The sequence below is a fragment of the Heteronotia binoei genome, chromosome 13 (genome assembly GCF_032191835.1).
Source record: "Heteronotia binoei isolate CCM8104 ecotype False Entrance Well chromosome 13, APGP_CSIRO_Hbin_v1, whole genome shotgun sequence".
Taxonomy (NCBI): domain Eukaryota; kingdom Metazoa; phylum Chordata; class Lepidosauria; order Squamata; family Gekkonidae; genus Heteronotia; species Heteronotia binoei.
The window spans coordinates 46,102,455-46,129,445 of NC_083235.1; the positions used below are offsets into that span (position 1 = coordinate 46,102,455).

General features: G+C 43.7%; 1 protein-coding gene across 3 annotated transcripts in view; it reads left to right on the forward strand.

Annotated features, from left to right (window-relative positions):
• Positions 1–24,738, forward strand: part of PAN2 (poly(A) specific ribonuclease subunit PAN2) — a 38,117-nt gene extending 13,379 nt beyond the window's left edge. For all 3 annotated transcript variants that reach the window (XM_060252285.1, XM_060252284.1, XM_060252283.1), the window contains exons 9-26: positions 2,249–2,368; positions 3,012–3,131; positions 3,225–3,353; positions 3,920–4,119; positions 4,872–5,014; positions 7,015–7,118; positions 8,187–8,285; positions 8,473–8,549; positions 10,360–10,501; positions 12,008–12,145; positions 12,384–12,443; positions 13,723–13,813; positions 17,325–17,482; positions 17,886–18,029; positions 18,584–18,763; positions 20,675–20,768; positions 21,553–21,750; positions 22,444–24,738. In XM_060252285.1, coding sequence (XP_060108268.1) covers positions 2,249–2,368; positions 3,012–3,131; positions 3,225–3,353; positions 3,920–4,119; positions 4,872–5,014; positions 7,015–7,118; positions 8,187–8,285; positions 8,473–8,549; positions 10,360–10,501; positions 12,008–12,145; positions 12,384–12,443; positions 13,723–13,813; positions 17,325–17,482; positions 17,886–18,029; positions 18,584–18,763; positions 20,675–20,768; positions 21,553–21,750; positions 22,444–22,478 — 2,232 coding nt within the window. In that variant the 3' untranslated portion in view covers positions 22,479–24,738. The remainder of the gene's footprint in view (positions 1–2,248; positions 2,369–3,011; positions 3,132–3,224; positions 3,354–3,919; positions 4,120–4,871; positions 5,015–7,014; positions 7,119–8,186; positions 8,286–8,472; positions 8,550–10,359; positions 10,502–12,007; positions 12,146–12,383; positions 12,444–13,722; positions 13,814–17,324; positions 17,483–17,885; positions 18,030–18,583; positions 18,764–20,674; positions 20,769–21,552; positions 21,751–22,443) is intronic.
• The last annotated feature ends 2,253 nt before the right edge of the window (positions 24,739–26,991 follow it).

The window sequence follows — 26,991 nt, forward strand, 5'->3', positions numbered from 1 at the left end:
TGGCTTTGATGATGATGATCATCAAAGCCCAGGCCCAGCACTGCTTTCACCATCCCAGCTCCCAATGTTGCTATTGTGGGCCCCAGACCCAGTGGTGTTTCTGGTGTTGCCACTGCAGCCCCTAGGCCAGTGCAGCTCCCTGCTTTGCCACAGTCACCCTGGAGCCTGATACAGCCCTCTGATGCACTGCCAGCCCACTGCAGCCAGGACAGACCTGGCTATGTCCAGAAACACACAAAGAGGCCAGCCCACCCTCCCCTGGGATGGGGAGGAGGTGGTAGGACAAAGCATCAAAGATGGGTGGGGATGGACAGACAACAGGGTGGGGTGGGTAAGAATAGCAATGATAGGGATGGGTAAGAGTAGCAAAGGTGGGGGTGGGGAGGAAGGAAAGGAGAGGGGAGGTGCTGCCAAGGATGTGGAAGTTGGTTGGCCCAAAAGGTAGTCAAGGGAGGGAATGGCAGATGGGGTGTCACACAGTAGGGGATCAGGAAGGGCCTTCTACTGGCTGCCACCACTCTGCCAAGGGCTTGTCTGGGAGGGCCCAGAGCACCCACCCAACCCCTGTACCTTCCCTATTAGCTAGTACCTTTTAACCATAACTGAAGAGACGTGAGGACCCAGGCAGTTTAACAAGAAATTTAATAGTACTCTAAAACAGGGGTGTCAAACATGGAGTTTGGGGGCCGAATCAGGCCCCTGGAGGGCTCCTATCAGGCCGCTGAGCAACTGGCTCTTGTCTGCTTTCTTCTCCCTCTCTCTTGCTTCCTTCTGTATCTCAACTTGCTTTGCAACGCTTGCTCAATCGCATAGGAGCTACAGAGCAAAACCTTGATTTTCCCCATTGGTTGAGGCTCCTCCCCCTCCTTGTCCCCTGGGGAGGGAGGGAAAGAGCCAGAGCTTCCTAGTTCCTTTGATCCAATGGGAAAAATACAAAAAAAGCACTTTTATGACCAACAAGTGCTAATGTTTTAAGCATGTTTTATTTTAAGTGTTTTTTTAAAAAAAAACTTTAGTTGTGTTTGTGTCCTTTAAAAAATTCATATCTCTGCTACCTAATCTTAAATAGGTACATACGTGACCTGGCCCAACACAGTCCAGCCCGACAAGGTCTCATTTATGTCAGATCCAGCCCTCATAACAAAGGAGTTCAACACTGCTCTAGAACAACAAGTGGGTAGTAATGCATTTAGTGCAACAGTGAAATAAGAAATAGTAAAGGTTGCTGTAAATAAATGAGCAGCTCTAATGCAACTCACTGGATGTTCCCTTCTTCTAACGTCTAATCAATTCACCCTCATTGGATGAGAGATCCCTCTCTGGCTGCAACCTCCCTTCAGCTTCAGAGAGAACCACTTTCTGTCTGCAGCCTCTCCAGAAGAGAACAACTTCCCTCTCCAGCCAGCCTATTTATGCTTTCCCCCCAGATCCCACCCCTCTTTGGTGAGTTTTCCCTCTAAAACTCTGCTACCCAATCAGAGTGAGAAAAGGAATCCTGGGAGATGTAGGCCCATTAGCAACACTCCAATACAGGCTTCCCTGGAGCCGGTAGGCCATACTAGGCCTAGGATCATGACATGGGGGAAGAGTAGTAGGGAATTGGAGGGTGAAGAGAAAGGAAGACTGACAGATACGGGGAGGGGGGAGACAGATGGGGTGAGACTGACAGAGAAGGGGGAGACTGACAGAATATATACATGGGAGAGAAAGGAGGGAGGTTGACAGAAAAGAGTGGAGAGGAAAGGAAGCAAAGGTAGGGGAATAGGCTGCCCCCTCCTTGCAGGTTCTTTGCAGGTTCCCACTTGTTGCTCTATATTGTATTAACACTTGTACGCTATTTATTTATTCTATTGACATTTGCACTATTAACCTTATTAACCTTTTGATTTGGTTTTTCTCATCTGCACTGTTCAAACTGTGGTGGACTTATATTTTTATTGATACAGGGTTTGGCTTTTGGGTGATTGATAGGGCTGTATCTCAGCTGGTCTGTGGTTCAATTATTTTATTATTGTTGTGTGTTCTTGTATGCATTTTAATGCTTCTTCACAAACCCACTCATGCATTCAGAAGTGGCATATACATTTGGAAACAAGCAAAATCACCTTCTGTGTGGTGTGGGGCTGAAACGGGGTACATTCACAATTTTTTTTATGTGTATATTCTGGCTTTGGGGCAAAAACATAAATAAGAATGGAGACAATGCACACAGAGTGCCCAGATTTCTGCATGCTTGTGCCTTTTGCAGATTCCTTACCGACTGAAAGAACTCGACAATGAGTTTGACAGTTTCAACCAAGTCCCTGAATCTCCCATTGGACGGGAGGAAGAGCCGTATGTCTATATGGTGGCAAAGAAATACAGGAAGGTCTGTTTCAAATGCATCTCAGGATGTTGGATATTTTGGCAAAGGGAGAGAGCAGATGTGAAGGATTTTCAAAGGATGAACAGCAATTGCGGGTGCGGGAGGTGTCAAGTATGCCCATGTGTAAAATCCAGTACTCTTCACAACAAGCACTTCAGATTCCCCAGGCTGACCACAGCACCATCTGGCTGTTAGCTGGATTTGTGCATTTGTACTCAGAGGTGCATTCTGCCTTCTTGCATGACAATATTGGTCAGAGCACGGTAGGTAGAAAAGACTAGCTGAAGGGGACAGTAGAGTGGTAGAGCTTTGCTTGAAGCTCTGTTCTGTGCAGAGTAGATCCACCTCCTTTGTACAAGCTCAAGAACAAAAGAAACAAATGGAGGCAGTTGGTGTCATGAACCTGAGTGGCAAGAGTGACACCGAAATAGGAATGATGGTCTCAGCATCTTTTTCTCAGTAATGACCTGAGAAGTCAGATGTGCTTTTCCAAGTGCATTAAGAAGTGCATGTATAAAAGAACAAAAGACCTCTGAGTTTCTTCCTCCACATTGGAGTGCTATTATTCATTATTTGTATAATAAATGATTGTACGTACAAGCACACTGTTACACACATATATGCTTTTCTGGATTGATTTGTTTAGGTCACCATTAAGTATTCCAAGCTGGGCTTGGAGGATTTTGACTTCAAACATTACAATAAGACTCTCTTTGCTGGCCTGGAGCCCCACATCCCAAATGCTTACTGCAACTGCATGATCCAGGTAGGTGCAATTTTGCCTCCTTTCTGTGCTGTATCTCCCCCCTCTTGTGTAGTCCCCCCCTTTCTCTGGTAACCTCCTCCTATCCATCCTCAGGTGCTGTATTTCCTAGAGCCTGTGAGGTGTTTGGTTCAGAACCACCTGTGCCAGAAGGAGTTCTGCCTGAGCTGTGAATTGGGTTTCTTATTTCACATGCTGGATTTGTCCAGGGGGGATCCTTGTCAGGTAAACACTGGCTAAAGTACCATGCAGAATACCTAGATCTTTGGTAAGATGCAGGTTCAAAAGGTGCATTTAGAGTAGAGGCAAAGTAGTGGGAAACTAGTTAAACCTGATCTGGAGATGTGTTATAAGTTTTTTGGGCAAGGAAGTGGAGATGGGAGTGGGCAGGGCTGCTTGCCTTCTGATGGGCCATTGATTTAGTGGCGCCCTTTGGGGAGGAACAGAATGGTTGGTCATCACACTTGTCCATCTACTGCTGCATTGCAGTGCTTGCACAGAATAATAGGTTAGCACTACAACCCAGCACAACATACTTCCTCCACAGCTACAGCTTCCAGCTAATAGCACAACAGCGGGTACCTGGAAAGCAGCAGAGCCATGTAGCAGAAATGGAGTTATGTGCTTTGTACTTTCTCCACCTTCCAGTGAGGACAGTACCCTACAAAGAGGGTGGAATGGAACCAATTTGATGTGCTTATATGGGAGGAGGGAGCAGCCTTGAGATCAGTCCATGGGCAATTGTCTCCACCTTCCCTTTCCAATATGGTCATTCATTCTGTCTGTCCCAGGGCAGTAACTTCCTCCGTGCCTTCCGCACCATTCCAGAGGCAGCTGCTCTGGGTTTGATCTTGGCTGATTCAGATGAGGCAACAGGGAAAGTGAATCTTGGCCGCTTGATTCAGAGTTGGAACCGCTTCATCCTGACTCAGCTTCATCAGGAAACTCAAGAGCAGGAAGGCCCTCAAGCTTACCGGGGCATTGGCAGCAGGTAGGGAGGAAAAACACATCCTTTCATCCTGCTTTCATCTGTCTGCAGTGGGCAGATTGGAATTGTACAGTTAGCCATTTCTGTTAGAATACACCTTTCTCTTCCTTTTCCTGGTTTGTTCTGGGTTTAAAGTAGATATGTTGTAAGCAACAGTCTCAGAAACATACATGAGTGGGTATGCTTAATTATACTTGGATTTGTGCCTGCTGATTAGTGGTGTGCTGAAGTTCAGAAACTGAACTGCAGGCAACCTGTAAGACGCATAGGGTAGATGCTACCTAGGCTTGCCAGGTCCTACCTGGCTCCCAGTGGGCGGAATCTCCTTGTGTGTTCGAAGGGCACGCAGCGCAATGTCACCTGGAAGTGATGTTATTGCACCAGGCACGCTGTGCAGGGACACTCTAGCAATCTGGGTAAAAAAACTCCATGGTGCCATAGAGTTTTTACCCAAATTGCTACAACATTCGCCAGCGCAACATGCCCGGCATGGTGATATTGCTTCTCGTGATGTCATTCCCCCACCAGCCAGCTATGTGCTGGTAGGTGGGGCCCCCAAAATCAGGGGAACCCCCGCCCCCAGCAAGAGTCTGGGAACTCTAATGCTACCAAAAGCAACTACCAGATTGAAAAGCACTGTGTCCCTTCCAGCAATGTGTTACATTGTAAAGTAGCAGGTACTGTAAGGAGGTTTCAGCATTTTCCTTCCAAATGTTATGCACAAGGCTCAGCTGATCTAGTTTCCTTTCTTCTAGCAACTTTGGATCTTCAGGGGACTCGGTCATTGGGCAGCTCTTCAGCTGTGAGGTGGAGAATTGCAGCATGTGTCGCTGTGGCAAGGAGACTGTCCGAGTGTCTTCTACACTCCTCTTTACTCTCTCCTACCCTGACAGCAATGGTATGACTTCTAGGGATGCTAGGGCAAGCATGGAATTGAAACTGAATAATGGTTGCCATGATATTTTAATTGGGGAATTGTTGTGAATGTTACAGTTTTCCAGTGGCTTCTTTCAGGCTTATATGGCTGGAATCCCTCGCTTAAAAAAGCACAGGTTGGAGCTGTGTAATAGAGATATCCTTGCAGCAGTGGAAGCCATTGCTAGGGAGGTTCAAGTTCCTTAATGCCACTCTTAACAGCCCTGTCTGAGTACAGATCCTACCTGTCTGTATTACATAGTGAAAATGGCTCCTGTTCTGGTGATTTAATTTCTGTAGCACTTCCTAACATAAACCATGCTTTGCAATTTTTTATCTGTTCATCCTTGCAGCAATCCTATGTGAGCTTTATAGTTACACACCCCAGTTTACATGTGGGAAAGATGTTAGCTTACCCAAAGCTATCCTGTAAGTTCAAGTCAAGTCAAGTTGGCCTTTATTGGCATAAAATATATAGATATATATATATTGGAGCAAATTGGTTAAAAAAAAGATAAAATGGAACGATTGCATACATATACATCAGGAAAAGCATGAACATAAACTATTTCTATGAGATCCTCTCGCATGCCTTTAAAACAGAATAAAGAAACTTAGCCACTTTCTCAGTGATACTAGATGAAGTATTGTTTAAAAGTCTATAGACTTTAAGTGCATCAGAATAATCAACCATGCTAAAAGAGGATGTAAATACTTGCGACGAAGATCTGTATACAAATTACAATAAAGAAGAAAATGAGTAACTGACTCCACACATTTTTGCTTATGGAGACAGTATCTGACTGAGTAGGCTGTTAAATCTGCCATAAAGAATGGCAGAGGGCATGGCGTTGCATCTGGCAAGGGAAAAAGCTCTACGCTGCTGTGGCACCTGCAAGACGGATAAATATGAGGCCATTTTCCCAGTACTAAGAGAGATCTCAAAACTCAGTGGGGAACAAGTTTTCTTAGCCAGACTGTATAGGTCATGGCACTCAATATTTAGCAACCTGCTTTTAATTTTTTAGACTTCGGTAGTGAAGGACAGCATGGACAATAGTTCTAGGGATAAACCCATTGCTTTTATTTTTCTCTCAATATGTGCTGACCAATTTGACAAATTAAATTCAGAGAGCATTTGAGAGATATAGCTTCCCGTTTCAGAGTTGTGGTGCAAGCGTAGCCAGAATTTGAAGGTCATGACCCATGCACTAGTAACCATTAAAGACATGCCAGTTTCTAAGCAGATAACTGCATATGGGACACATTTGATGTGAAGGAAGTCTTTCTGGGACTGCAGCAGACTGGGGATCCTGGAACTGCTGAAAGTGAGCAAGATTCTTTGAGCCTGATTTGGGCTGGTAAGAGGTTCCACCTTAATTAAGTCAATTGATGGTAATTTCCCCCTTAGAAGGGCTTTTAGATGGTAAGGAGCTGAAATTTGAACCCAGGTTTCTTGAGTTCAAGTCTAACACTCTGTCCACCTAATCAAGATAGCCTTCAGACTGGATTCTTTCCTTGGGGACCTTCAGGCTGACCTGCCCTCTCTCTCTTTACCTTTTTCTGCCTGCCTTTGCTTAAGACAATATTGAATGTTGCAGCTAAGTTAAATCTGATGTGAACACATGGATCTGATTAAGTGGACTAGAGCATATGGACATCTACACTAGGATAAAAAATGTGCTGGATTTTAAAGATGTCACAAGTTTCCCATCCTTTTTTTCTCCTTTGATTTAGTTTTACATGAAAAGGTGATCCTCACTGTGATAAAATTTCAGATCCCTGCATTAAGAGAGAGTCATACTCAGCACTGGGTCCAGGCAACTATTCTGGACACAATTTGTCCTTCAGCAATAGGAGTTGATCTCTGCTCACTCTGGAGTTAATTTTCTTCAGCGCACATTTGGATGGTTAAGTTTCACTTCCTAGTTTGATCTTTTGGACAATGAAAGTTACTTCCCTCTCCCCTTCTCTTGTACCCAGATAAAATCAAGGATTATGAATTTGCCCAGATCTTAAAGAGAAGCATCTGTCTGGAACAGAATACACAGGCTTGGTGTGAAAATTGTGAGAAATACCAGCCCACGGTAAGTGGGGAGGGAATTATAATTGACAAATTGATTTCCAAACCACAAGCTATAGCATATTTATGTGTGGAAAGTTTCTGCACAGAACTGTGTAATTGAAGTCTGTTGTGGGAGAGCAATTTGTACCCTTGATAGAAGAGGGTACAGATTGCTCCTGAAGTGCTGATTATGTGTTTCTGATGGTTATATGTTTCTGGTGACCAGGTTGTGAAGCAGTCACAGCTTATGTTTTGGGAGTTAAATTCTTAAGCTGATAGCACAAATCGCGTTGTGTCCAAGTTCTGGTCAGAGCCTATTTGCAGTGGTGGGGATGGTTTCAGCAGTCATGGATGGTTTCAGCAATCTAGGCCTCGGGCAGCTCTGCATTCAACCCCTAAGCACAGCCTCACAAATAAGGAGCAGTTTGCCAACTCTCACTTTTATTCATCCTTCCATTTAGAGGGTTTCTCCTGCAGGCCAGTATGGGTGTTCCAGGGTAGTTAGCTTCACTCCCTTTCCTTGATTGCTCCCTTCGCTTGTTCCACCTTCCATGGAGCCAGAGGTTGGTCATGTCCCCTCCTTCAGCTGCACAACTCTTCTCCAGGGCCAATCTTAAATTCTCCTCCAGCTTAGGGCCTTCAACTGGGGCCATGGGGCAAGGCCTTCACACACGCTCCTTGCCAGGCTCACCAGTCTAGTAGCACACCCTTCCCCCCTAGGTGGCTCCAGCTCCTAATAGCCACCCTCTTCCCAGCTGGTGCCTGTCTGACCAGACACTTCAACCAACCTTGACCACCTTGGAATGTGAATCTGTGGGTCTATGGCCAGCACCTTGTGTTCTTCTCCCACCCCGGTACCACAGATGGACAGCGAGATTTTCATATGATTGAAAGATAGTTCATCAGTTTTAACCTCTGGTATCTTTCTCTGTAGTGCTGCCACCAGTTGGTAACAAAATTCTTTTAAGATGGATCATTTGTCTGATGAATTCCCAGCAGCTGTAGGATAAAGCCACCATAGTAATGCCAAGTAGTAATCTGTGTCACTTGCCCTTTTATCGTGTGATATGTTGTGTTTTTGTCACTCAAGGTCCAGACACGCAATATCCGCTGCCTTCCTGATGTTTTAGTCATTAACTGTGAAGTGAACAGCTCCAAGGAAGCAGAATTCTGGAAGATGCAAGCAGAGGTATTTAGGATTGCATATGTTTTCCCTTTCAGTTTGCAGTCAGTCAGATGCATTTCAAGACATCCTTGTCCTGATCCATTCCTGAAACTGAAATGAGAAATCATCAGGAGTTGATACTGAATGAAGCGCTGCACATTTGCATGGACATCTGTTAGATTTATGGTTTTGGTTTCTCCTTTCTCAACAGTATGCCTTTAAGAAGCTGATGATGAAGAAGGGTGGTCTTGAACTCTCCAAGAGTAGAGAAATCCCTCTTGGAGAATGGTAAGTTAACACAGGTTCTTACCTGGTGATCAGAAAAATCAGTTTTTGTCTTCTCAGATCCTGTGTCAGTACTGATCTTCTTTTGTTTAAGATGTGTTTAAGTCAGACATGACTTTGACCACAGTCTTGTCTGTGCTGCATTATGCACTGGGAAGGGAAATCTCAGTAGCAAGACTGCATAAACTGAATAATATAGACAGGACTGGCACGTGGGAATAAGACAAGTAGGCTACCTGCAGCCATTCACCTCCCCGCGGCAACCTGCAGCCCACTGCCATTTGCCTCCTCGCAGCTGCCCACTGCCGCCCCCTCCCTGTGGCCGCCCATCACTGTTCGCCTCCCCACCCACAGCCATTCATCTCCCCGCAGCCGGCCGCCACCCTCCCCTCCCCGCAGAGGGTGGCGTCATAATGATTTTACTGCCCTCCCCGCAGCCACCTGCCTTCCCGCCGTTGTTTACTTTCCCTGGCCTGCCGCCGTCATCCCCACCCACCATCTGCGCCGGCTGCCAGCTTGGCAAAGTCCGAAGGGGTTGCGTGGCAGTGACTTAATAATGATGTCACTGCCACACGCCCCCCTCCGGACTTTGCTGGGCTGGCAGCCGGCACGGGGTGGGTGGGGATGATGGTGGCAGCTGGCAGGGGACGGCAGCAGGCCAGGGGAAGTAAATGGTGGCAGCCGGCAGGCAAGTAGGCAGCTGTAGGTGGGGGGAGCGCAGTGACGTCATTATGATGTCATTGGGGCGCACATGAAAAAAAAATACGTAGTGGGGGCAGAGGTTGGGGATTTGGCCTAGGGGTGCAGGTAACCCTAGCCCCAGGCCTGAATATAGACCATTATATCTGCCGTATCCAAAACTCCATACTTAAAAGATTTAAAAGTCTATATGTGAAAATTTGAGATTTTATAGTGGGCCTGGGATAACAAAAGCTAAATTGTAGATATATCTGTAACAAATGGGAACTCTCAATGAGTTGTGGGAGGCATGTCATTTCCTCCTCCTCCACTATTTCCTCTTTTCCTATCCTGAAAGTGCACATAGCTTCTCTACTTCTTGGGTTGCCAACCTCCTGGAAGCACAACATATCTCCCAACTACAGAGCTCAGTAGCCTTGGAAGGGCGAGGTCTGGAGAGGGAAATGACTTCAGCAGGTTATAATGCCATAGAGTCCACCCACCAAAACATAATTCTGGGTGATATCCAGCCTCTCCCCACCAAGATGCTGGCAACTCTGGTTCCCTTCAAGAAAATCCCTGTCTTGGAGGGTGGAGAATCATATTTTCCTGAGATCTCCTCCTCAAACCCCACCCTCCTCAGGCTCTAGCCCCCAAATCTTCAGAAATGTCCTTAACTTGCAGTTGATATCCCTGTCTCCTTCAGCCAATCTACTTTTATCTGCCCTGTCTTACGGTTTCTTTCTCTCCCCCCACCCAGTGGCCCAGTTATATGGTGCTAGCCACTGGGCCAGGCTCCTTGCATGGTAGGGAACCCTCAAGGACTTGAGGGGTGGCACCCCACTTTTCCCTGTATCAATCTCCCCACATTATTTCCTTTTCCCCCTTCCCCCTAGCCACCCCATACCCTCTCCCCTTTGTCTGCATCATTCTCTCCCTCTCAGCTATTCACTAACCTGCCTTTTATCTGCCTCTCATCTTGGCTCGTGTACTTTGATGTTCTTTCAATAATGCCAGGAAGGGCTGTTCTTGACTGAGCCGGAAAAAAAATTGCTCTTTGAACTTCAGTCATCCTCAAGAATGCTTCCTTCTCAATCTGTGATTCTACCAGTGTTTGTGCTTGCTTTGCTTTCAGGAATGAATTAGGAATTGCAGAAGGGGGCAACACTTATACTTCCATTGAGGAGCTGAAGAACATCTGGATTCCTTATTCCATAAAAATGAAGCTGTCCAAGAATAAGGAGCTGGAAGTTTACAACTGGGATGAAAGCTCTGAAGTAAAACATCTCGTACTAACACGAAAAGTGACCCATATTACCTGATTGGAGGAGGGGAGGCATCTAAGAGCAAGAGAAAACAATTCAATCCAGATTTTAAAATTTCCAAATAGAGCTGCGAAAGGGGGAATAAAAGAGGATTCATGGAGAAGTCCATCAGTGACTCCTAGCAGTGACAGACTAAAGGAAACCTCCACAGTTTCAGGAGGCAATATCATGGGGAGGCCCTGGCCTCAGCACTCAGTTTGTTGGTCCTCCAGGGCAACTGATTAGCTGCTGTATGAAACAGGATGCTGGACTAGGTAGGGCAGGGGTCCCCAACCCCAGTCTGTGGACCAGTACCAGTCCATGGTCTGTTAGCAATCGGGCTGCAGAGTGCGGCTGTGACTTTTACCTACCCTTCATTTAAAGATCCCCATAGGGGGCAGGGACAGGGTGTGGGGGCAGCAAATCCCACAGCATCACCACCACCGGTCCATGGAAAAATTGTCTTCCACAAAACCGGTCCCTGGTGCCAGAAAGGTTGGAGACCACTGAGGTAGGGTATCTCTTATTATTTGTAAATGCTTTCTCAGTATCATAGACCTCAGGAAATCTTCTGATCAATTTCTGTCCACAACCAATCAACCCTTGGAAAGAGTTGAGCAGCAGATTTGGAAGCATTTTCAGGATGAGGGCTCCATCACCTCCCTTGGGAACTTGTACCAAGGCTTGATTATTTTGTGGGCTGTTTCTCCACAGAGTGAGAGAGAAATTCCCCTTTGACCACCACATGCCTCTTTTACAACCACAGTAACATGTAGAGTGAAGATTCAAATAAAAAATAAACTGAGTTTCCATCTATTATTTACCTATTTGCATTACTTAATATTATACTTTCCCCAATGTTACACTCAAAGCTCTTGGTGAACATTTCATAAAATTGCAAAAATTACAACATTAGTACAAAATGATGATAAAAATCTTAATGGTGTGATAGAAACAAATTAGAGCAGTTTTGGATTTCCCTGCATAGCTATTGATTCATTCAGGCAGGTTTTTTCTCAGATGGAGAGAATGCAACTTTTAAGAAGGATAACACGGTCCCTGTGGGAAAAAAAATAAAAGAGAAAGGGTCCAAAGCAAACTAGAATTATTGAAGTCCAATAAAAGGATAGAGCATCATCCCAAATACATTTTGCCTGTACTTTTGTGAAAGCTGTGTATCAGATTCTAAGCCAAGCCAATATTATGAGAGTTCTGAGAATAATAGAAAATAATTTTATAGACTTAAAAAAAAAAAAAAGATGCTGTGAGGTAGCCCCCTCAAGGTGTTACAGGAGAAATAGGTATATGTCCTGTGCTGGAACAAAAACTTCAGTCCATCTTTGTGCTGAGTTGATTTTAAAGGCTAAGGGTTGGTTGCAGGCTGGTTTTTCCCCTTATGTTGGGAAGAATGAGGTTTCTTGAGCCCTTCACCTTTTTCCAGAACTGTACCCACTGATAATTCCACCTTCCTCTTTGCAGCTAAGTGTGCTGGATGATCAGGAGTCGACGTATGTCTATGATCTCATGGCAACTGTTGTGCACATCCTGGATTCCCGCACCGGGGGCAGCCTAGTGGGGCACATAAAAGTGGGGGAGACCTACCACCAGAGAAAGGAGGTGAGTCAGCAAGGGAAACAGGAATGACTGGGTGGTCTTTCCATTCTGCTGCCTTTGAGAGTTCCCAGATCTCATCATTGGTGTCCCAGACTCTGGAAGAATACTCTTTTGTCAAGGCTTTGTTCTATTACCATTTATACCAGAGTCTCCTTGGGTATAAGTCTTTTTGACTGTGAGTCATAGTCCATAAGTGAAGATTTGCAGTTAGTAATGCACACATGTTCTTCTATTTGCTCAGGGAGTCACGCATCAGCAGTGGTACCTTTTCAATGATTTTCTCATTGAGCCTGTGGACAAGGTAAGGATACCATGCTCTTTGCCCCTTCCCTTCCCCAAAAATCTTAATTTCACAAGAATTAATTTCTCTTTTTACACATTCTTATAGAAAAAGGCTTTTAAAAATTCAAGATGTTAATTTTACCTTTTTTTTGTAAACATGGCATCTCCAGTTTTTGCAGAACATTTTGGCATACTGTAAGGTGGGAGCAAAGCAGTAGAAGTGTTGCAGGGATGGGGAATGTGTTTGGAGCCTTCCTGCAAAAGTCAAGTAGCAGCAGAGAACATAGAGGCTTTGCTGACTGAGCCCTAGAATGTCTTACAGGCTAATGGTGCATTCACACTACACTAAATAATGTGTTTCACATCCAGATTCTTACTGTGTAAGAATAGCAAAAATCTGGATGTAAAATGCATTTTTACTGTAGTGTGAATGCACCATAAGTCTGGCATCAGGTGCCAGTTTATACACACCTGCAGATTTGCTGAAACAAATATCCTAAAAATGTCTAGTCCAAAATCTCTCCCACCCACCTCCCACCCCCAAAAGAGTCACTGTATATTTTGCCATTGGAGTTAGAGGTACAGATTCCCAGTACATTTATTATGAGGTAGTCTCCCAAACACCTGCTAGAAGAAGCATTCAGAGGAATATCAGATTAAACTCACAAATTCATCTTCCAATTCTGTAATGATGGAACAAGGCTTCATGTCTTTCTGCAGTTGAGTAAGAGTACAGTCCCAAGCAGGAGGAAGCATCTGTCTGGTAGCAGAGCAAGGTTGCACATAAGGGAAGGCAAGTTTTCTAATAAAACTGGGGCTAGGAAATCTCACCAAGCTTACATATATTGAGTACAAGGCAGATACCTTGAAGACCCCGACAGGCTCTTGCAACACACCAAGAAGGGAACATTAGCCTGCTTGTGACTGCTGTACTAAGCTGTCATGTCTTCACTAACACAGTAGCACTGGTTGCTCCTACTTGTCCTCTGTGCTGAACCTCCCAAGTCCCCATTGCAACACATGTCCGACTTCCACTGTTCTTGTTGTTTGCGTTCAAGCCACTTTTGGGCCTTATAGAGGGAGAAAAGTGGGTCAGATTATTTTAAATAAACAAGCCCAATGCAGTTTGGGCCTGTGTAAGAGTTCAGAGTGCAGTAGTGACTTATCCAAGGGGAACTATTTTCTGTGTTCATACCTTGCTTTCTTTTTAAAAATGAAACTTTCATTGAAGCATGTTCATGATGCTTGTGTTGTTGCTTTTTCTCTTATTTATTTACTTTTTTGTTTTGGGTTTGCAGTGTGAGGCTGTGCAGTTTGACATGAACTGGAAGGTGCCTGGTATCCTTTATTATGTGCAACGGAACCTCCACTCAAAGTACAATTTAAACAGTGAGTGAGCATGTACATGTGTGTATGGTTACATGGAAATGGCTAATGCAGAAGTTTACAAATGTTATTCTGTGACTCAGGAGACCCGAGGTCAACTTCATGCTCTTGCCACAGATTTTCTGTCTCTCTAAAACGCAAATGTCTATCTATATTAGATATGGAAGTTACATGAAAGATTATGTAATTCACTTTATACTCAGGCTGCACATATGGACAGAGTCAACCTTAAGCCCATTCAGAACTGCTTGGTTTAGTAAGATTCCTCCACACACAGATACGTGCATAAAACCAGTGGAGTTCCTGAGCCAGGACTCCCACCACATTATTCCATGGTCTGTGGAGTATGGAATGTCATTATTTGCAGCACATTGCACAGCAACATCCCAGCATCTATGGTAGCTACATGAGTAGGCTTTGCTGCCACCGTTCGCTGAGATATGCCTGAATGAGTACTGTAGATGTACCCCTGTGTGTTTCCAGCAGCAAGCTTCACAATTCTGCTGCAGGATAGTATCAGCTGGGTTGGCTCAAGATACTTGGCTGGTTTTCCTTGTGGTTTCCTACATCTTGCCCTGGTCACTAGTCCCAACAGTTCATTGCTCATGTATTCAACACAGCCATTTCATAAACAGCTGTCTTTTTTGTTATTGCTGCTGTTAAGTTGCAACTGACTTATGGCAATCTTGTAGGATTTTCAAGACAAAGCATCCAGAGGTGGTTTGCCATTGCCTGTGATATTCCTTGGTGACCTCCCATCCAAATATTAACCAGGGCTTCTGAGATTTGATGAGATCAGGCTATCCTAGGCTATCCTGGTCAAGGACTGGATTTTAACTCCAGGGAGTTAAAAAAAAAGATTTCTAATCCTGTTTATAATACTCCTTGAAGCTAAACATTCTCAACTCCTTCACAACTCTCCTGTACCTCTGCTTCTTGGCTTTCTCTTCTGTTCTCTTCTGAACCCTTCTTATTTGCCAAGTAGTGAGGCCTGACTAATGTTGAGTGGGGATCTCCCAACATTCATGGCCAATGGCCAAGCTATCCAGATCAGGGACTTGATTTTAATTCCAAGATTTCTAATCCTGTTTATAATACTCCTTGTATCTCTCCCTCTCACACACACATCTATCGTCTTTACATATTTAGTATTTTAATATTACAGTCCCCATAAGATATAATGGAGCCAAAAAATTTTGGGAATCCTGAATATTTACCAAATCCAAATACCATACTGATATTGGGATTCAGGAATATTGGAAATACTGATATTTTTCAGGTTCAATATACCCAACCCCCCAAAATACTATGGCATTCGGGGGTTTTTTTGCACATCTCTAGTTATGAGGTACTGAGGCATCACAGGAAGTGAAGGGGACAGGCATGGAGTACCTCTTGCAAGTGGGCTGCAAATCATGAGGAAGTGAAAACTCATTTGGCTGATGATGAAAAGGAAAGAGCAACATTTGTGGCGGGAGAGAAACCGCTGTTTACAGGCCAAAACTCCTAACTGGTAGAGACTGAGGCAAATTTGCATAAACCTAGAAGCTCAAACTTGAAATGGAAAATGATTGTATGTGGGCTGTGTGTGCTCCTGAAAGTCTGGAGTTTTCAGCATGAACGGATGTGCATGATTTCTGGCTGTTTCTCAGGACTCCTTTGCAGTAGTGCTCCAAGATGTATACATATTTAGAAAAATCAGAACATGAGTGATTCATGTGCCTTCAGCTCTCCATTTCAGTATGCTCCTGGAGTTTTGTGAGTTACTCCCAGCAGGATCAACTTTAGTGTTGTGTGCCGAGTGCGTGAGAGAGGAAGAGGCTCTGGTACTAATAAAAAACCCCGTAAAAATTGTTGTGCAGTATTATGAATCCTGTAGCTCAATGCTATCAACAGGATTGCCTTCAAAAATCCATCTAGTGGGAGATTCTGCTTAGCTTGCTTGGTGCTACTAGACCCTTTCCAAGGATATAATGGAGCAAGGATGCTGTAGGGCTTTTTGAAGACTTGATAATGTCCTTGATCCCATTAGAGCCCCTAATGGAGAAGAGATTATTGCTTAAAAGCAGTGTGTGCTCTTTCTCTCTGGAGTAACTCTGTCCTAGGGCTTGCAGCAGCTGTATTTTCCTGGCCCCCCTCATGGACCTCCTGATGGCACCTGATTTTTTTTGGCCACTGTGTGACAGAGAGTGCTGGACTGGATGGGCCATTGGCCTGATCCAGCATGTCTTCTCTTATGTTCTTATACCCCAGGTGGAACTGACCTAGCTCCCTGCAGACATCCACATTGCATGAGAAAAGGTGGAACTGACATGGTGATTATTTTCTGGCTTAAACAAACAAGCAAGCAAACAAACCCAAAGTCTTGAAAGAAGTCTGAAGATCTTTCTTCACTATAAAAACTAAAATAGGCCCATTTATTTCTTTCGCTTCTTTTTTCCTTTCTCTTGAAAGTGCCCCCTTTCTCCCTTGCCACATGAAGTTTTGTTGCTGGGGGTTTTTTTTAAATATGCTGCAGTGTTTTTAAAATATATGTGCCTATATTCATCTTCTTTTAAATTTGGACATCATGTTGCAAGTGCATGGTGTAAGGGCTTTTTTGGTGACTGAGTTGTAGAGTGCCTTAGCCACTTTCAAAAGTACTGAACTAATGTGTGTTGTTATTCATAACAGCAATTGTATCTTAGGTGGCTTTTTAAAATACATATTCAAGTAGAAGCCTATGAATTATTATCAACCACATTGACTAATGGTTGTCAACTCCTTCTGAACACAAAGGTTCCAACCTTTGCATTCAGAAGTAGTTGACAATACCAGTTGCTGAGAGGTGGAGAGTTGCAGGGGGAGGAACCAATTCCTATTGATGAGATTCCTGGAGGCCGCTGTGTGCAATAGGATGCTGGCCTTTAGTCTGCTCCAGTAGGGCTCTTCCCATAGATTATCTTGTTGCAGCTCCTACAATAACCCTGTAAGGTTGGTCCATTTTATTGTCTTTATATTGCAAGAATGGAAAACTGATTAATACTGATGACTTTCTAATCAACCATTAGGGTGAAATAGCACCTAGTTTGCTTCAACTTCCTGAAGCAAACAGATGTGGATGTTATTTGGTTTTCACATGAGTTCCTCATTTCTGAAGGAAAAGAAGTGTTGTTGGGACTCCATCTGGGACATACTCTGCTTCTGAGTTCCTTGCTTATCCAAAGAACTAGCAGATAAAATCTAAAGTTCATTTTTTGTAGGAGTGTGACTCTGGGGTGTCATGAAGAGCACCAGAATTCCAAAATGTAGTGTTTACATCACTGGGTAAATGATAATGCTTTACCTGTCATTAAGAGTTGTTAGGAATTGGGTGTCATTTATACCTGGAAGGAATGTGTACCTGCAAGGCCTTCCTTTGGGGCATCCAACTCCAAAATCAGTGGTGGGAGTTGTTTTTTCTGCAGACCATAATCCCAGAAAGCATCCATGAACAGAGTAAAGCCACTGATCAAATTTCTCTTCCCTCTTTCAGTTAAGAATCCCATTGAAGCCAGTGTTCTGCTTGCTGAGGCCTCCCTTGCTCGCAAACAGCGCAAATGTCATGCCACTTTTATCCCACTTATGCTGAATGAGATGCCGCAGGCCGGAGACCTGGTGGGACTGGATGCTGAGTTTGTCACCCTCAATGAGGTAGAGGTTGCATTGGGCCATGTAACATGAGTTTTACAATTTCCAGACAAATAACAGACTACAAAAGTGGTATTAAAAATAAACCTCTTAATTAAAATCTTGAGAAATGAAGTGCTTGGGCCTGGCAGCTAACTGGGATTAGCAGATGCACCAGATGAGCTTCAAGAGGAAGGGCATTTCATAGGCAAGGTGCCGTAACTGAAAAAGCCCTGTTTCTGGTGGCCCCCTGTCTCACCTCTGAAGGTATGGGCACAGAGAGGTGATAAAAGGTGCCATGGAGGAGACCTGAGCCTCCAGCCATAAGCCAGGATCCAGCAGCATACACCCCTCCCCAAGCTACAGATCTGTACCTTTGTGAGGGCCACATAAAACAACTCTATTGCACTTTTGAAATCCACAACAGGAGGAAGCTGAGCTTCGCAGTGATGGGACCAAATCCACTATCAAGCCCAGCCAGATGTCGGTGGCCAGGATCACATGTGTGAGGGGGCAGGGCCCCAATGAGGGTGTTCCCTTCATCGATGACTACATTTCCACGCAAGAACAGGTGTGCAGCCTTATAATGGTTCCTCCTTGTGAAGTGGTAATATTTGGCTGCAGACAAGTTACAAATCTACATTTCTGGAGCTTCATGTGAAGCTGGTCTTCACTGGCTTTGGAAGGATGGACCTTCAGCCTGGCTTATGGCTGGAGGTCCCAGTAGTTTGGTTACTTGATTCCTGAAGGAGGAGGAGTTCCTTTTGTTTCCTCTGTCCAAGAGAGCTCTTGCTTTGATAAGCTGAACTTTTCTGTAATGTAAAGGTATCCTCCTTAAACTTTAATGTAAAAGTGTCCTCCTTTTGTTTCCTCTATCCAAGAGAGTTCTTGCCTTGATGAGATGAACATCATTTGTTGCAGTTCATAATGTGGTTTTTAAAAAATGTTTCAATTGTTTCCTTATACATTTTTTTCCCTTTCTGAGCTGGGCCAGACTTATCTAAAAGTCTTGCCTGCTGGATTTGGTAGTATACCTCTCCCATTGAACATGTTGAAATTTCATATAAAAGTCCAGTATCTGTCTGTCTTCATCACTCGTTGACCATCCTCTCTTCATCTTTGCAGGTGGTAGATTACCTCACTCAGTACTCAGGCATAAAACCAGGTGATCTGGATGCCAAAATTTCTTCCAAGCACCTCACAACCCTGAAATCCACGTACTTGAAGTTACGCTTTCTCATTGATGCGGGAGTCAAGTTTGTGGGTCATGGGCTGCAAAAAGACTTCCGGGTCATCAACATCATGGTGACTGCCTCTTTTTACCCCTCAGTCTGGCATATACTTACCAGCTGAAAACTTTGAGTAAATGTTTGGGGTGGTATGTTTCTGTGCTTATAAAGGTGAGGGCTTACAGGGGCAGAACAGTAGCAAGTAAAAACAGTTGAAGAAGAGAGACTCTACGCTGTTGCCTCTAAGTTTATAAATTGTGAAGGTCATAACTGATGAGAGGAATTCAGTAGCAGAGCACCAAAGGTAAACCATTTCTAGGAAATGGAGGGAATTATGTATGAACAGCAGTGTTGCTCCAGTAATAAGGATGTGGTTTATGTTTGTGTCACATTTGTACTATATTTATATTTCCATTACTTTTTCTTCAGCATGATTTCTCCTCCAGTTTATTGTTTGTTTATGCAGTTCTTGCAAGTTTTCCTAATCTAAAATAAATAAAATACAACAAGATTGGAACTGGAATGTATCTACAAGCAACTCATCTAATTCTAGCATTTAGGAATGCTTTCCTGGGAGCAAACCCTGTTGATAAAATTGGACTTTTCCCCCCAAAGACTTGCATAGCTCCCTGAATGTGATTTTCAAGTTATATTTGTGGAGATTGGGGATTTTTCAGAAATGTGTCAGGAATTCCTCCATATAATTGAATTGGCAGACAAGTTTTTCTGAAAAGACAGTTTGTCCAGTTCCCTTCCCTTCCTCGGCAACATGTAATGGCAACTGGGTCACCTTCTCAGCTCGCACGAGACCCAACCAGCCTCACCAGTGTCAGCAGGCCTCATATGTCCCCAAATCTTCCCTCTGCCATAGGCTGCTGCAGGTGTGCAGCTGTTCCTTAGTGCAGGAGTCAACATGGAAAATGGTTGCATGAAGACAGAACACTTGTAAACTAGTGGAAGAGGCTGTTGATTCTGAAAGTTCATGCCAAAGCAACTGGTTAGAGCCTAACAATGCAGGCACTGTTGTAGCTCTATGAAAAGTAATACCCCTTTAAGCCAATTGTCTCCAGTGGACTTAGAAAGTGTAATTCTGCATAGAAGGGCACTGAAAATGTGCCCTAATACTTTTCCTGGCACACTTTTGACTTGCCAGAATTTATGTACATCCAGGACTGTTTTGGTGAAAAGAGCAAGAGCACCTTAAAGACTAACAACATTTGTATTAGGGTATCTGAAGAAGTGAGCAGTGACTCATGAAAGCTCATACCCTGCCACAATTTTTAGGTGCTTTAAGGTGCTACTGGACTCTTCAAGGTGCTACTGAACTCTTGCTCTTTTCTACTGCTGCAAACTAACAGAGCTACTCATCTTGATCTATCGTTTTGATGATTACCAGCAATTCAGCTCCTGTTTTGTTTGCTTAGTTGAGGGTCTCTAAAATCCTCAGGGCTGTGATTGCTTCCACCTGGAGCTCTTTGCCTCTCAAACTGCACTGGTTCTATTTAGGGCTTACATTTAACATTCTTGTCTAGTCATCCTGCTTCCAGTTTTTCCCCAGCTCTGCTTTTTCCCAAAACAGTTTTGGTGATATCTCTCAAACAATACTATACCTAAAATGGGTTTGCAGAAAGTGTGGAGAGGAAAGTGCAGATTCCTGCACTCTTCCAACCTACATACAGCACCATTTGTCTGCCATTTCCCCCCTCCACTGTCAAGCTTCTCTGTCTCTCTCTCACACACACAGTACATCACTATAGATGATGTCTGTCAACGCCTTCAACATCCTAGGATGTAATTCATCAAGTCTTGAAAATTTGTATGGATTTAAAGCAACCAGGTGTTCCCAGAACTTATCCCTAGTTATTCTAAATTGAATATACAAACTACCAATTTTTAAAAAGCAGAAATGGTGCCTGTGTAGAAGCAAACTATGTATGTGTGTTTGTGTGCTGCCTGCACTTATAACAAGATATGCCTAACCTTGCAGGTGCCCAAGGACCAAGTCATAGATACTGTGTACTTGTTCCACATGCCCAGGAAGAGGATGATCTCACTGCGCTTCCTTGCATGGTACTTCTTGGGTCAGTACAGACTTTTTGCCATAAGAATCAAATACAGTATCTCTCTCAGTTAGCTTGACCTTCCTTTGTTAGAGAATAACACATCTCTCTCTTCACCCCAGAATTCCAATGCAACACAATTTCCTTGGGCTCATCCCAGGATTCTTCTGATCTGCCAAACTAGCAATTCTGTTAGGCATGATCTATTTCTAAGGAACATAACATAACAATCGAGACATAACAATCACACCAAGTCTATCAAAACGTTCACAAATGTGCCCCTTAATATTCTGTTCTAAAATCTTTCTTGGAATCTATGTCAAATTAAACAGCTGATAATGTCCTGGATCATCTTTTTCCCTTTCTGAAAAATAGGTACAAAGTTAGGCTTTTCCCAGGCCCCCTGTACCTCCCCCAACCTCCAACATCTTTCAAAAAGTAAAGAAAGATTCTAAAATGATGCCTATCAACTCCTTCAACATCCTAGGATGTAATTCATCAGGTCCTGAAGATTTGTAAGGATTTAAAACAACCAGGTTTTCCCAGAACTTATCCCTAGTTCTGCATTGAAATCATTGTGCTTGATTATTCCCATTCTTGTTCCTCTACAAGAAAAAAAATGGAACAAAACAAGAAAAGGTTTCTTTTGTGGCATTTACTATTATGAGGAGGATAAATTCTTTGCCCTAACCAACAACAATTTGCATTGGAGCAGAGTTGCCCCCCCTTTCTTGTAGTAAGGAATCACCAAGAAAAGGGCAAAGCTACATTAGTCTCATATAACATTTCATCCCTTTCTCCGTAGACTTGAAGATCCAGGGGGAGACTCATGACAGCATTGAAGATGCCCGCACAGCACTCCAGCTGTACAGGAAGTACATGGAGCTGAGCAACGGTGGCTTAGAGCCGGAGGAGTTCCGCAAAGTGCTGAAGGGTCTCTATGAGAAAGGGAGGAAGATGGACTGGAAGGTGCCTGAACCAGAAGGCCAGAGCAGTCCTAAAAGTAAGGAGAGATTTTTCTTACTGTGAACCTGGGTAAATGTTCCCCCATATGGACCAATGTCTCTGCTCACAGGTATGTGAATGCATCCTTTGGCATGCTTCCTTCTCCCCTTTTGTGTTCTGTGTACAAATGCCCATAGCCACACCACATATCTATCTTTGCATCTGCAAGTTTTGCAGTACTTCATATAACAATACAAAATGGTGGGCAACATGTGTTTGGCATGTATGTTACAGCTTCAGCAGTGAAAGCCAGAGCTCCAGAACTTACTGCTTTGGGTAAGTGTTCTTCTTCATTTTTTGATCCAGGGCAGAATCTGGTGGAAATTTTCATGTCCGACATCTTTAATAGTTTTGGAATTTTTTGCTGCTGCAGTGACATCTACACCTCTGAAATGTTTTCCATATCAGTTGATTTGAGATATGATGTGTGGCTTTGAATCTCTCGACCATTATCCATGGAGAGCCTGCTGTTCTTCATTTTTTGATCCAGGGCAGAATCTGGTGGAAATTTTCATGCCCAACATCTTTAATGCTTTTGGAATTTTTTGCTGCTACAGGGACACCAGCACCTCTGAAATGTTTTCCATATCAGTTGATTTCCTTCAAGTAGCATAGCTCCTCTCCTAGAACTAGGATTTCAGGCTGTGCTTTTCTCATAGCTCAAGGTGTTTTGTTCTTGCTTCTCTAACAGGTGCTGCTGTGTTCTCTACCGTGCTGTCTCTTTGATCCAAGAAGACCTCTCTACATACAGCTTTTTGCCTGTGCTTTGGAGAGAATGATCTAACACCTGATCCTTGGCCTGTGGCTATTCCAGAACATGGATTAGGATATATATGTGAATGAGAAGGGAAAAGACTGTTGTTAAACATCAGTCTGCACATTCCTCAAGGGCCTAGAGACTTCCACTGAGGTATGGCTGACCCCAGTTTACTGGCCAAACTCTTGAGTCTCAGACTAAGAGAGCACATGAGGTGGTTCCCTTTGCTGACCACATAGGGGTGCAATTACACTAGAAGCGCTGGTCGCTAGTTTGGATGCTCTATATATATGTAGCACAAGAGAGGAATTGCTTATCTTCCAGCCCAGCAGTGCACTCACTCTCTGGCTATTCTAGCATATGTTTTATATTTAAAAGGACATTGTGAACCATGCCTGTGAATTGCTTAGTTGCCCTTCCTTCCCACACACATCAATTTATTGCCAGAGTTTTCTTTGCATATCAGGCAACTCCAGCCAGATAAGATTTCAGTAATGGTTCCTGTACTATCCCCACAAGCAAATCCTAAATGAGATGTCATGTACAGTCATTGACACTTTCTGTCTCTTCTGTAGCTGGTCTGCAGAAAATAGCAGAAAGCTGGCTGAGTTTGTAGGGATGGCACCTGTTAAACCTCCAGCTGAGAGCTGCTCTTTGAACCATCCAGAGCTGGGCTTTACCCTCCATAGAAGCCCTGTGATTTTAAAACTCTTGCTTTTTTCTTCTGTGAGTTGTGGTCATGGAATCTTTGAAATGAAATCAAGTCATAAAGCATTAAGTCAGCTTTCAAACATGATTTTGAAGTTTTGCCTTTCCTTGCTTGATGCTCTGTTTTTGTTTTATTACATTGTGCTGATATAAGTAGAATGCTATTTATGTACATAATCCCATTTTTTAACTCCTGGTAAAACAGAACCATTGGTGCCCTGTCCCCACATTGAATAATTGACCAGAAAACGGGTTATCATACTAGTCCTCATGAAATTCCTGGGTTCAGATCCTAATTTTGCCATGAATTTTCAGTGCCATGCAAATCTTTGAGACTAGGCAGCCATTTGTGTGTGTATAAAATAATTTCCTTAGCTATAAATTGTGTGTAGCGGTTTTCAGGATTGATGTCTTAGGGCCTAATACAGAATATGGGAGTGTGTTTATTTGGGATACAGAGAAAGGGTAGAAAGCAACTAAAGCATCATTAATATAAATAAACACAAACTTCGCTAGGTACTTCTATAAGCAGTATTCAAGAACCTGCTATTATTTATGATGTACAGTCGCTCATAGCTTAGGATTCATAAGCTACAACTAGAGTCCAAATTTAAATGCTGGGTCACCAGTCTGTGGCACAGGCAATGGGAATTCGTGACTGTGCCAAAAAATAAATAAATCCTGTAGTAGCTTCCCATTGCTACCTACTCAGTGACTCAGTCTAAACAACCCCCAGAGCACTTGAGGCTGTATAATAAACATTCCAGAACGATTCTCCCTTTATATTTTGGGTTTAACTAGCCATGTTTTCCAAAATGAATTGGCCCCCACCAAATTATACTATTCATACACTGATTGATAAATCAATCGAGATGGTGTTGAAATGTCAGGAGTTTCTTCCTGTGATGGAACAACATTTTTTGTTGTTTTGAGATAAATCCCCAGCACATCAAAGATTGCTCCACAGATTCCAATAGAGCAGGAAACAGAAGTTGCCCAAAAGCTGGCTCACACCCAGTTGTTTTTTCAATCGCAATATGCTTCCTTCCAGATGGATAAGTGCTCATACATGTGGTGATTGCTAAGAAGTGGTTATGTCATGATGAGTATTCTCTTCTTATCCCATTTGCCCTGAATAAGTAACAAAAGCATTTGAGAAGCACAGTTAACTTACCCACTGGCTGCTTTGAACTCTGCAAGTGATACAAAGTCCCAGGCCTCTTTGGCCAAAAGGCTTGAAACAAAACCCAACCTCCAATATCATCCTTGTGAAAAAATAAGCTTTTCCACCTTTCCAATTTGTATTGAGACATGGGGGAGAGAGAGAAAGAGGGAGCTGCAGTTGGTCATATTTAATATGAAGATGTGAGTTTGCCCATTCCTAGTCCAGTAACTTTCCCCATCTTATGGATGGCTCAGTAAACAAGGCAGAGCTAAAGTAGAGGCAGGTTTTTTTTTCTAATTTGCGTGTACCAGTTGATACTCGTGTCTCTATTTATTAATAAAAATACATTTTTCCCATTCTGATGTTTAAATTCTTGTAATCATGAATGTTTGATGAATTCCTCAAGTGGTTGAACACTTTGGCAATGATGCTGGTCACAGGCATAGTGGGTACTTTATTTACTCAAAAATTAAGACTTTGAATGCAAGACAACGCCCCCCCCAAAAAAAGTTTACACATTTTACGTGTTTACACATGTTTTTAAAAAGAAAATAGAAATACAGAGTTGAAAAACAACAAAGTTGGAGCCCAATAAGCACCTTTAAGACCAACAAAGTTTTATTCAGAATGTAAGCTTTCATGCACACTTCATCAGTTACATATAGCTGGGGGGCAGTGGTTAAGCATGCAAAATTGGAATCTATGGGAAAATAGTATAATTAACAAATTGAAAGAACAACCAGTTTGGTTTAGATACCATTTGTTGTGTTGGAAAACAGCAAAGTCATTAAACATGTCGGAATTGAAGAATGATGGTGAGAGTTGTGAGGAGAGCGAGAGGAGAGCACATTAAAAACCATCTAGGACAGGGGTGTTGAACTCATTTGTTATGAGGGCCAAATCTGACATAAATGAGACTTCGTTGGGCCAGGCCATATGTGTACTTATTTAAGATTAGGTTAAAAAAACTTTAAAACATGATTAAAACATTAGCACTAATTGGTCTTAGAGGCGTTTTCTTGGTATCTCTCCCATGGGATCCAGGGAACTGGGCAAAGGATGCTCTGGCTCTTTCCTTCCTTCCCCAGAAGCGCAGGAGGGGGAGAAGCCTCAGCCAGTAGAAGGAAGAGAGGCTTGGTTCAGTAGCTTTGCTGTGCGATTGAGAGAGCCTGGCAAAGCAAGCTCTCCCTCTCCCCCTTCCTCCCAAGGGAGGAGCCTCAGCCAATGGAGAAAATAGAGGTTTTGCTCTGTTGCTCCTGTAAGACTGAGCAAGCCTTGCAAAACAAGCTGTTATGCAGAAGGAAGCAGCTGACAACCAGTTGTTTGGGTGCCTGATAGGAGCCCTCCAGGGGCCTCATTCGGCCCCTGGGCCACATGTAGGACACCCCTGATCTAGGATACACACACCCTTTCCCATCACAAGCACAAGTCAAACTACAAATCCACTACCTACCCTAAAATCTGGGTAGCTGAGGATGAGAAAAAGTTGGGGTTTTTTTTACCATTGAATTCTTAGACCCAATAATTCTGTGGGTGTCTGAGGTGGAACTGGATTTGAATCTAGCTCCTCTACTGCAGACCATCACACACCTATCCTCTGAAAGTATCAGCAAAGTCACTTTTGTTGGTCTTAAAGGTGCCACTGGACTCAAACTTTGTTCCTTTGGCTAATGCTGAAATTGTAAATTAAAACTTAGCCTTTATACTACTCATAAAGTCATGGTGGGGGGGATCTTAAAGGCAGTGACAGGGCCGGCCCTGCATCTTAAAGGCAGGGCCGGCCCTGTCACTAGGCAAATTAGGTGATTGCCTAGGGTGCTGGCCTTCTGAGGTCACCAAATTGAGCACCCATCACATGATGGTAATGTTATCCGTGCAGAGGGGGGCTCCAGAAACTAGCCTTGCCTAGGGTGCTAGACAGTCTGTTCTTTTGTTAATACTGTTATTGTAAAATAAAACCTAGCTTTTATATAGCTCATTTAAGTCCTTCACTTACATTTTCACAGCAACCCCTACAACAGCCCTGTGAGGAAGGTAATTATTATTATTTTTGTTCCACAGTGTGGATTGCCTGATTGACTTTTTAAAAAGTATTTTCAGGGAGTAGCTATGCTGGTCTGCAGTAGGATTCAATTCCATTAACACCGGGACAAGATTTCCATGGTATAAGCTTACAAGAGCCACAAAAACTCATACCCTAAACATCTAGTTGGTTCTTAAACCAGGGGGGAAGCATGAGTGAGATGGGCTTCTGTAGTTCTGGCACCACTGGTGGAACTCTGATGCTCCTGAGTTTGGGCCACTAGGTATGACACAGATTATTTGAATAGGTTGGGCAACTGGCCTGGCTGGCCCTGCCGCTAGGCAAACTAAGCAGTTGTTTATGGCAGCGGCCTCCAGCAGGCGCTGAATTGGATGCCCCCATGTGACTCAGGTCACCAAATGCAGGAGGAAAGCAGGTGAGCGAGGGAGCAAATGAGTTGTGCAGAGCTTGGCTGGGAAGTTGTGAGGTGTGCTTTGGAGGCTCTCGGCCAAGGTTGGACTCAGCTCTGCCTTGCCCTGTGGTGTGCCCAGCCCTGGCCAGCAGCGGAGCAGGCCTATAGCTAACC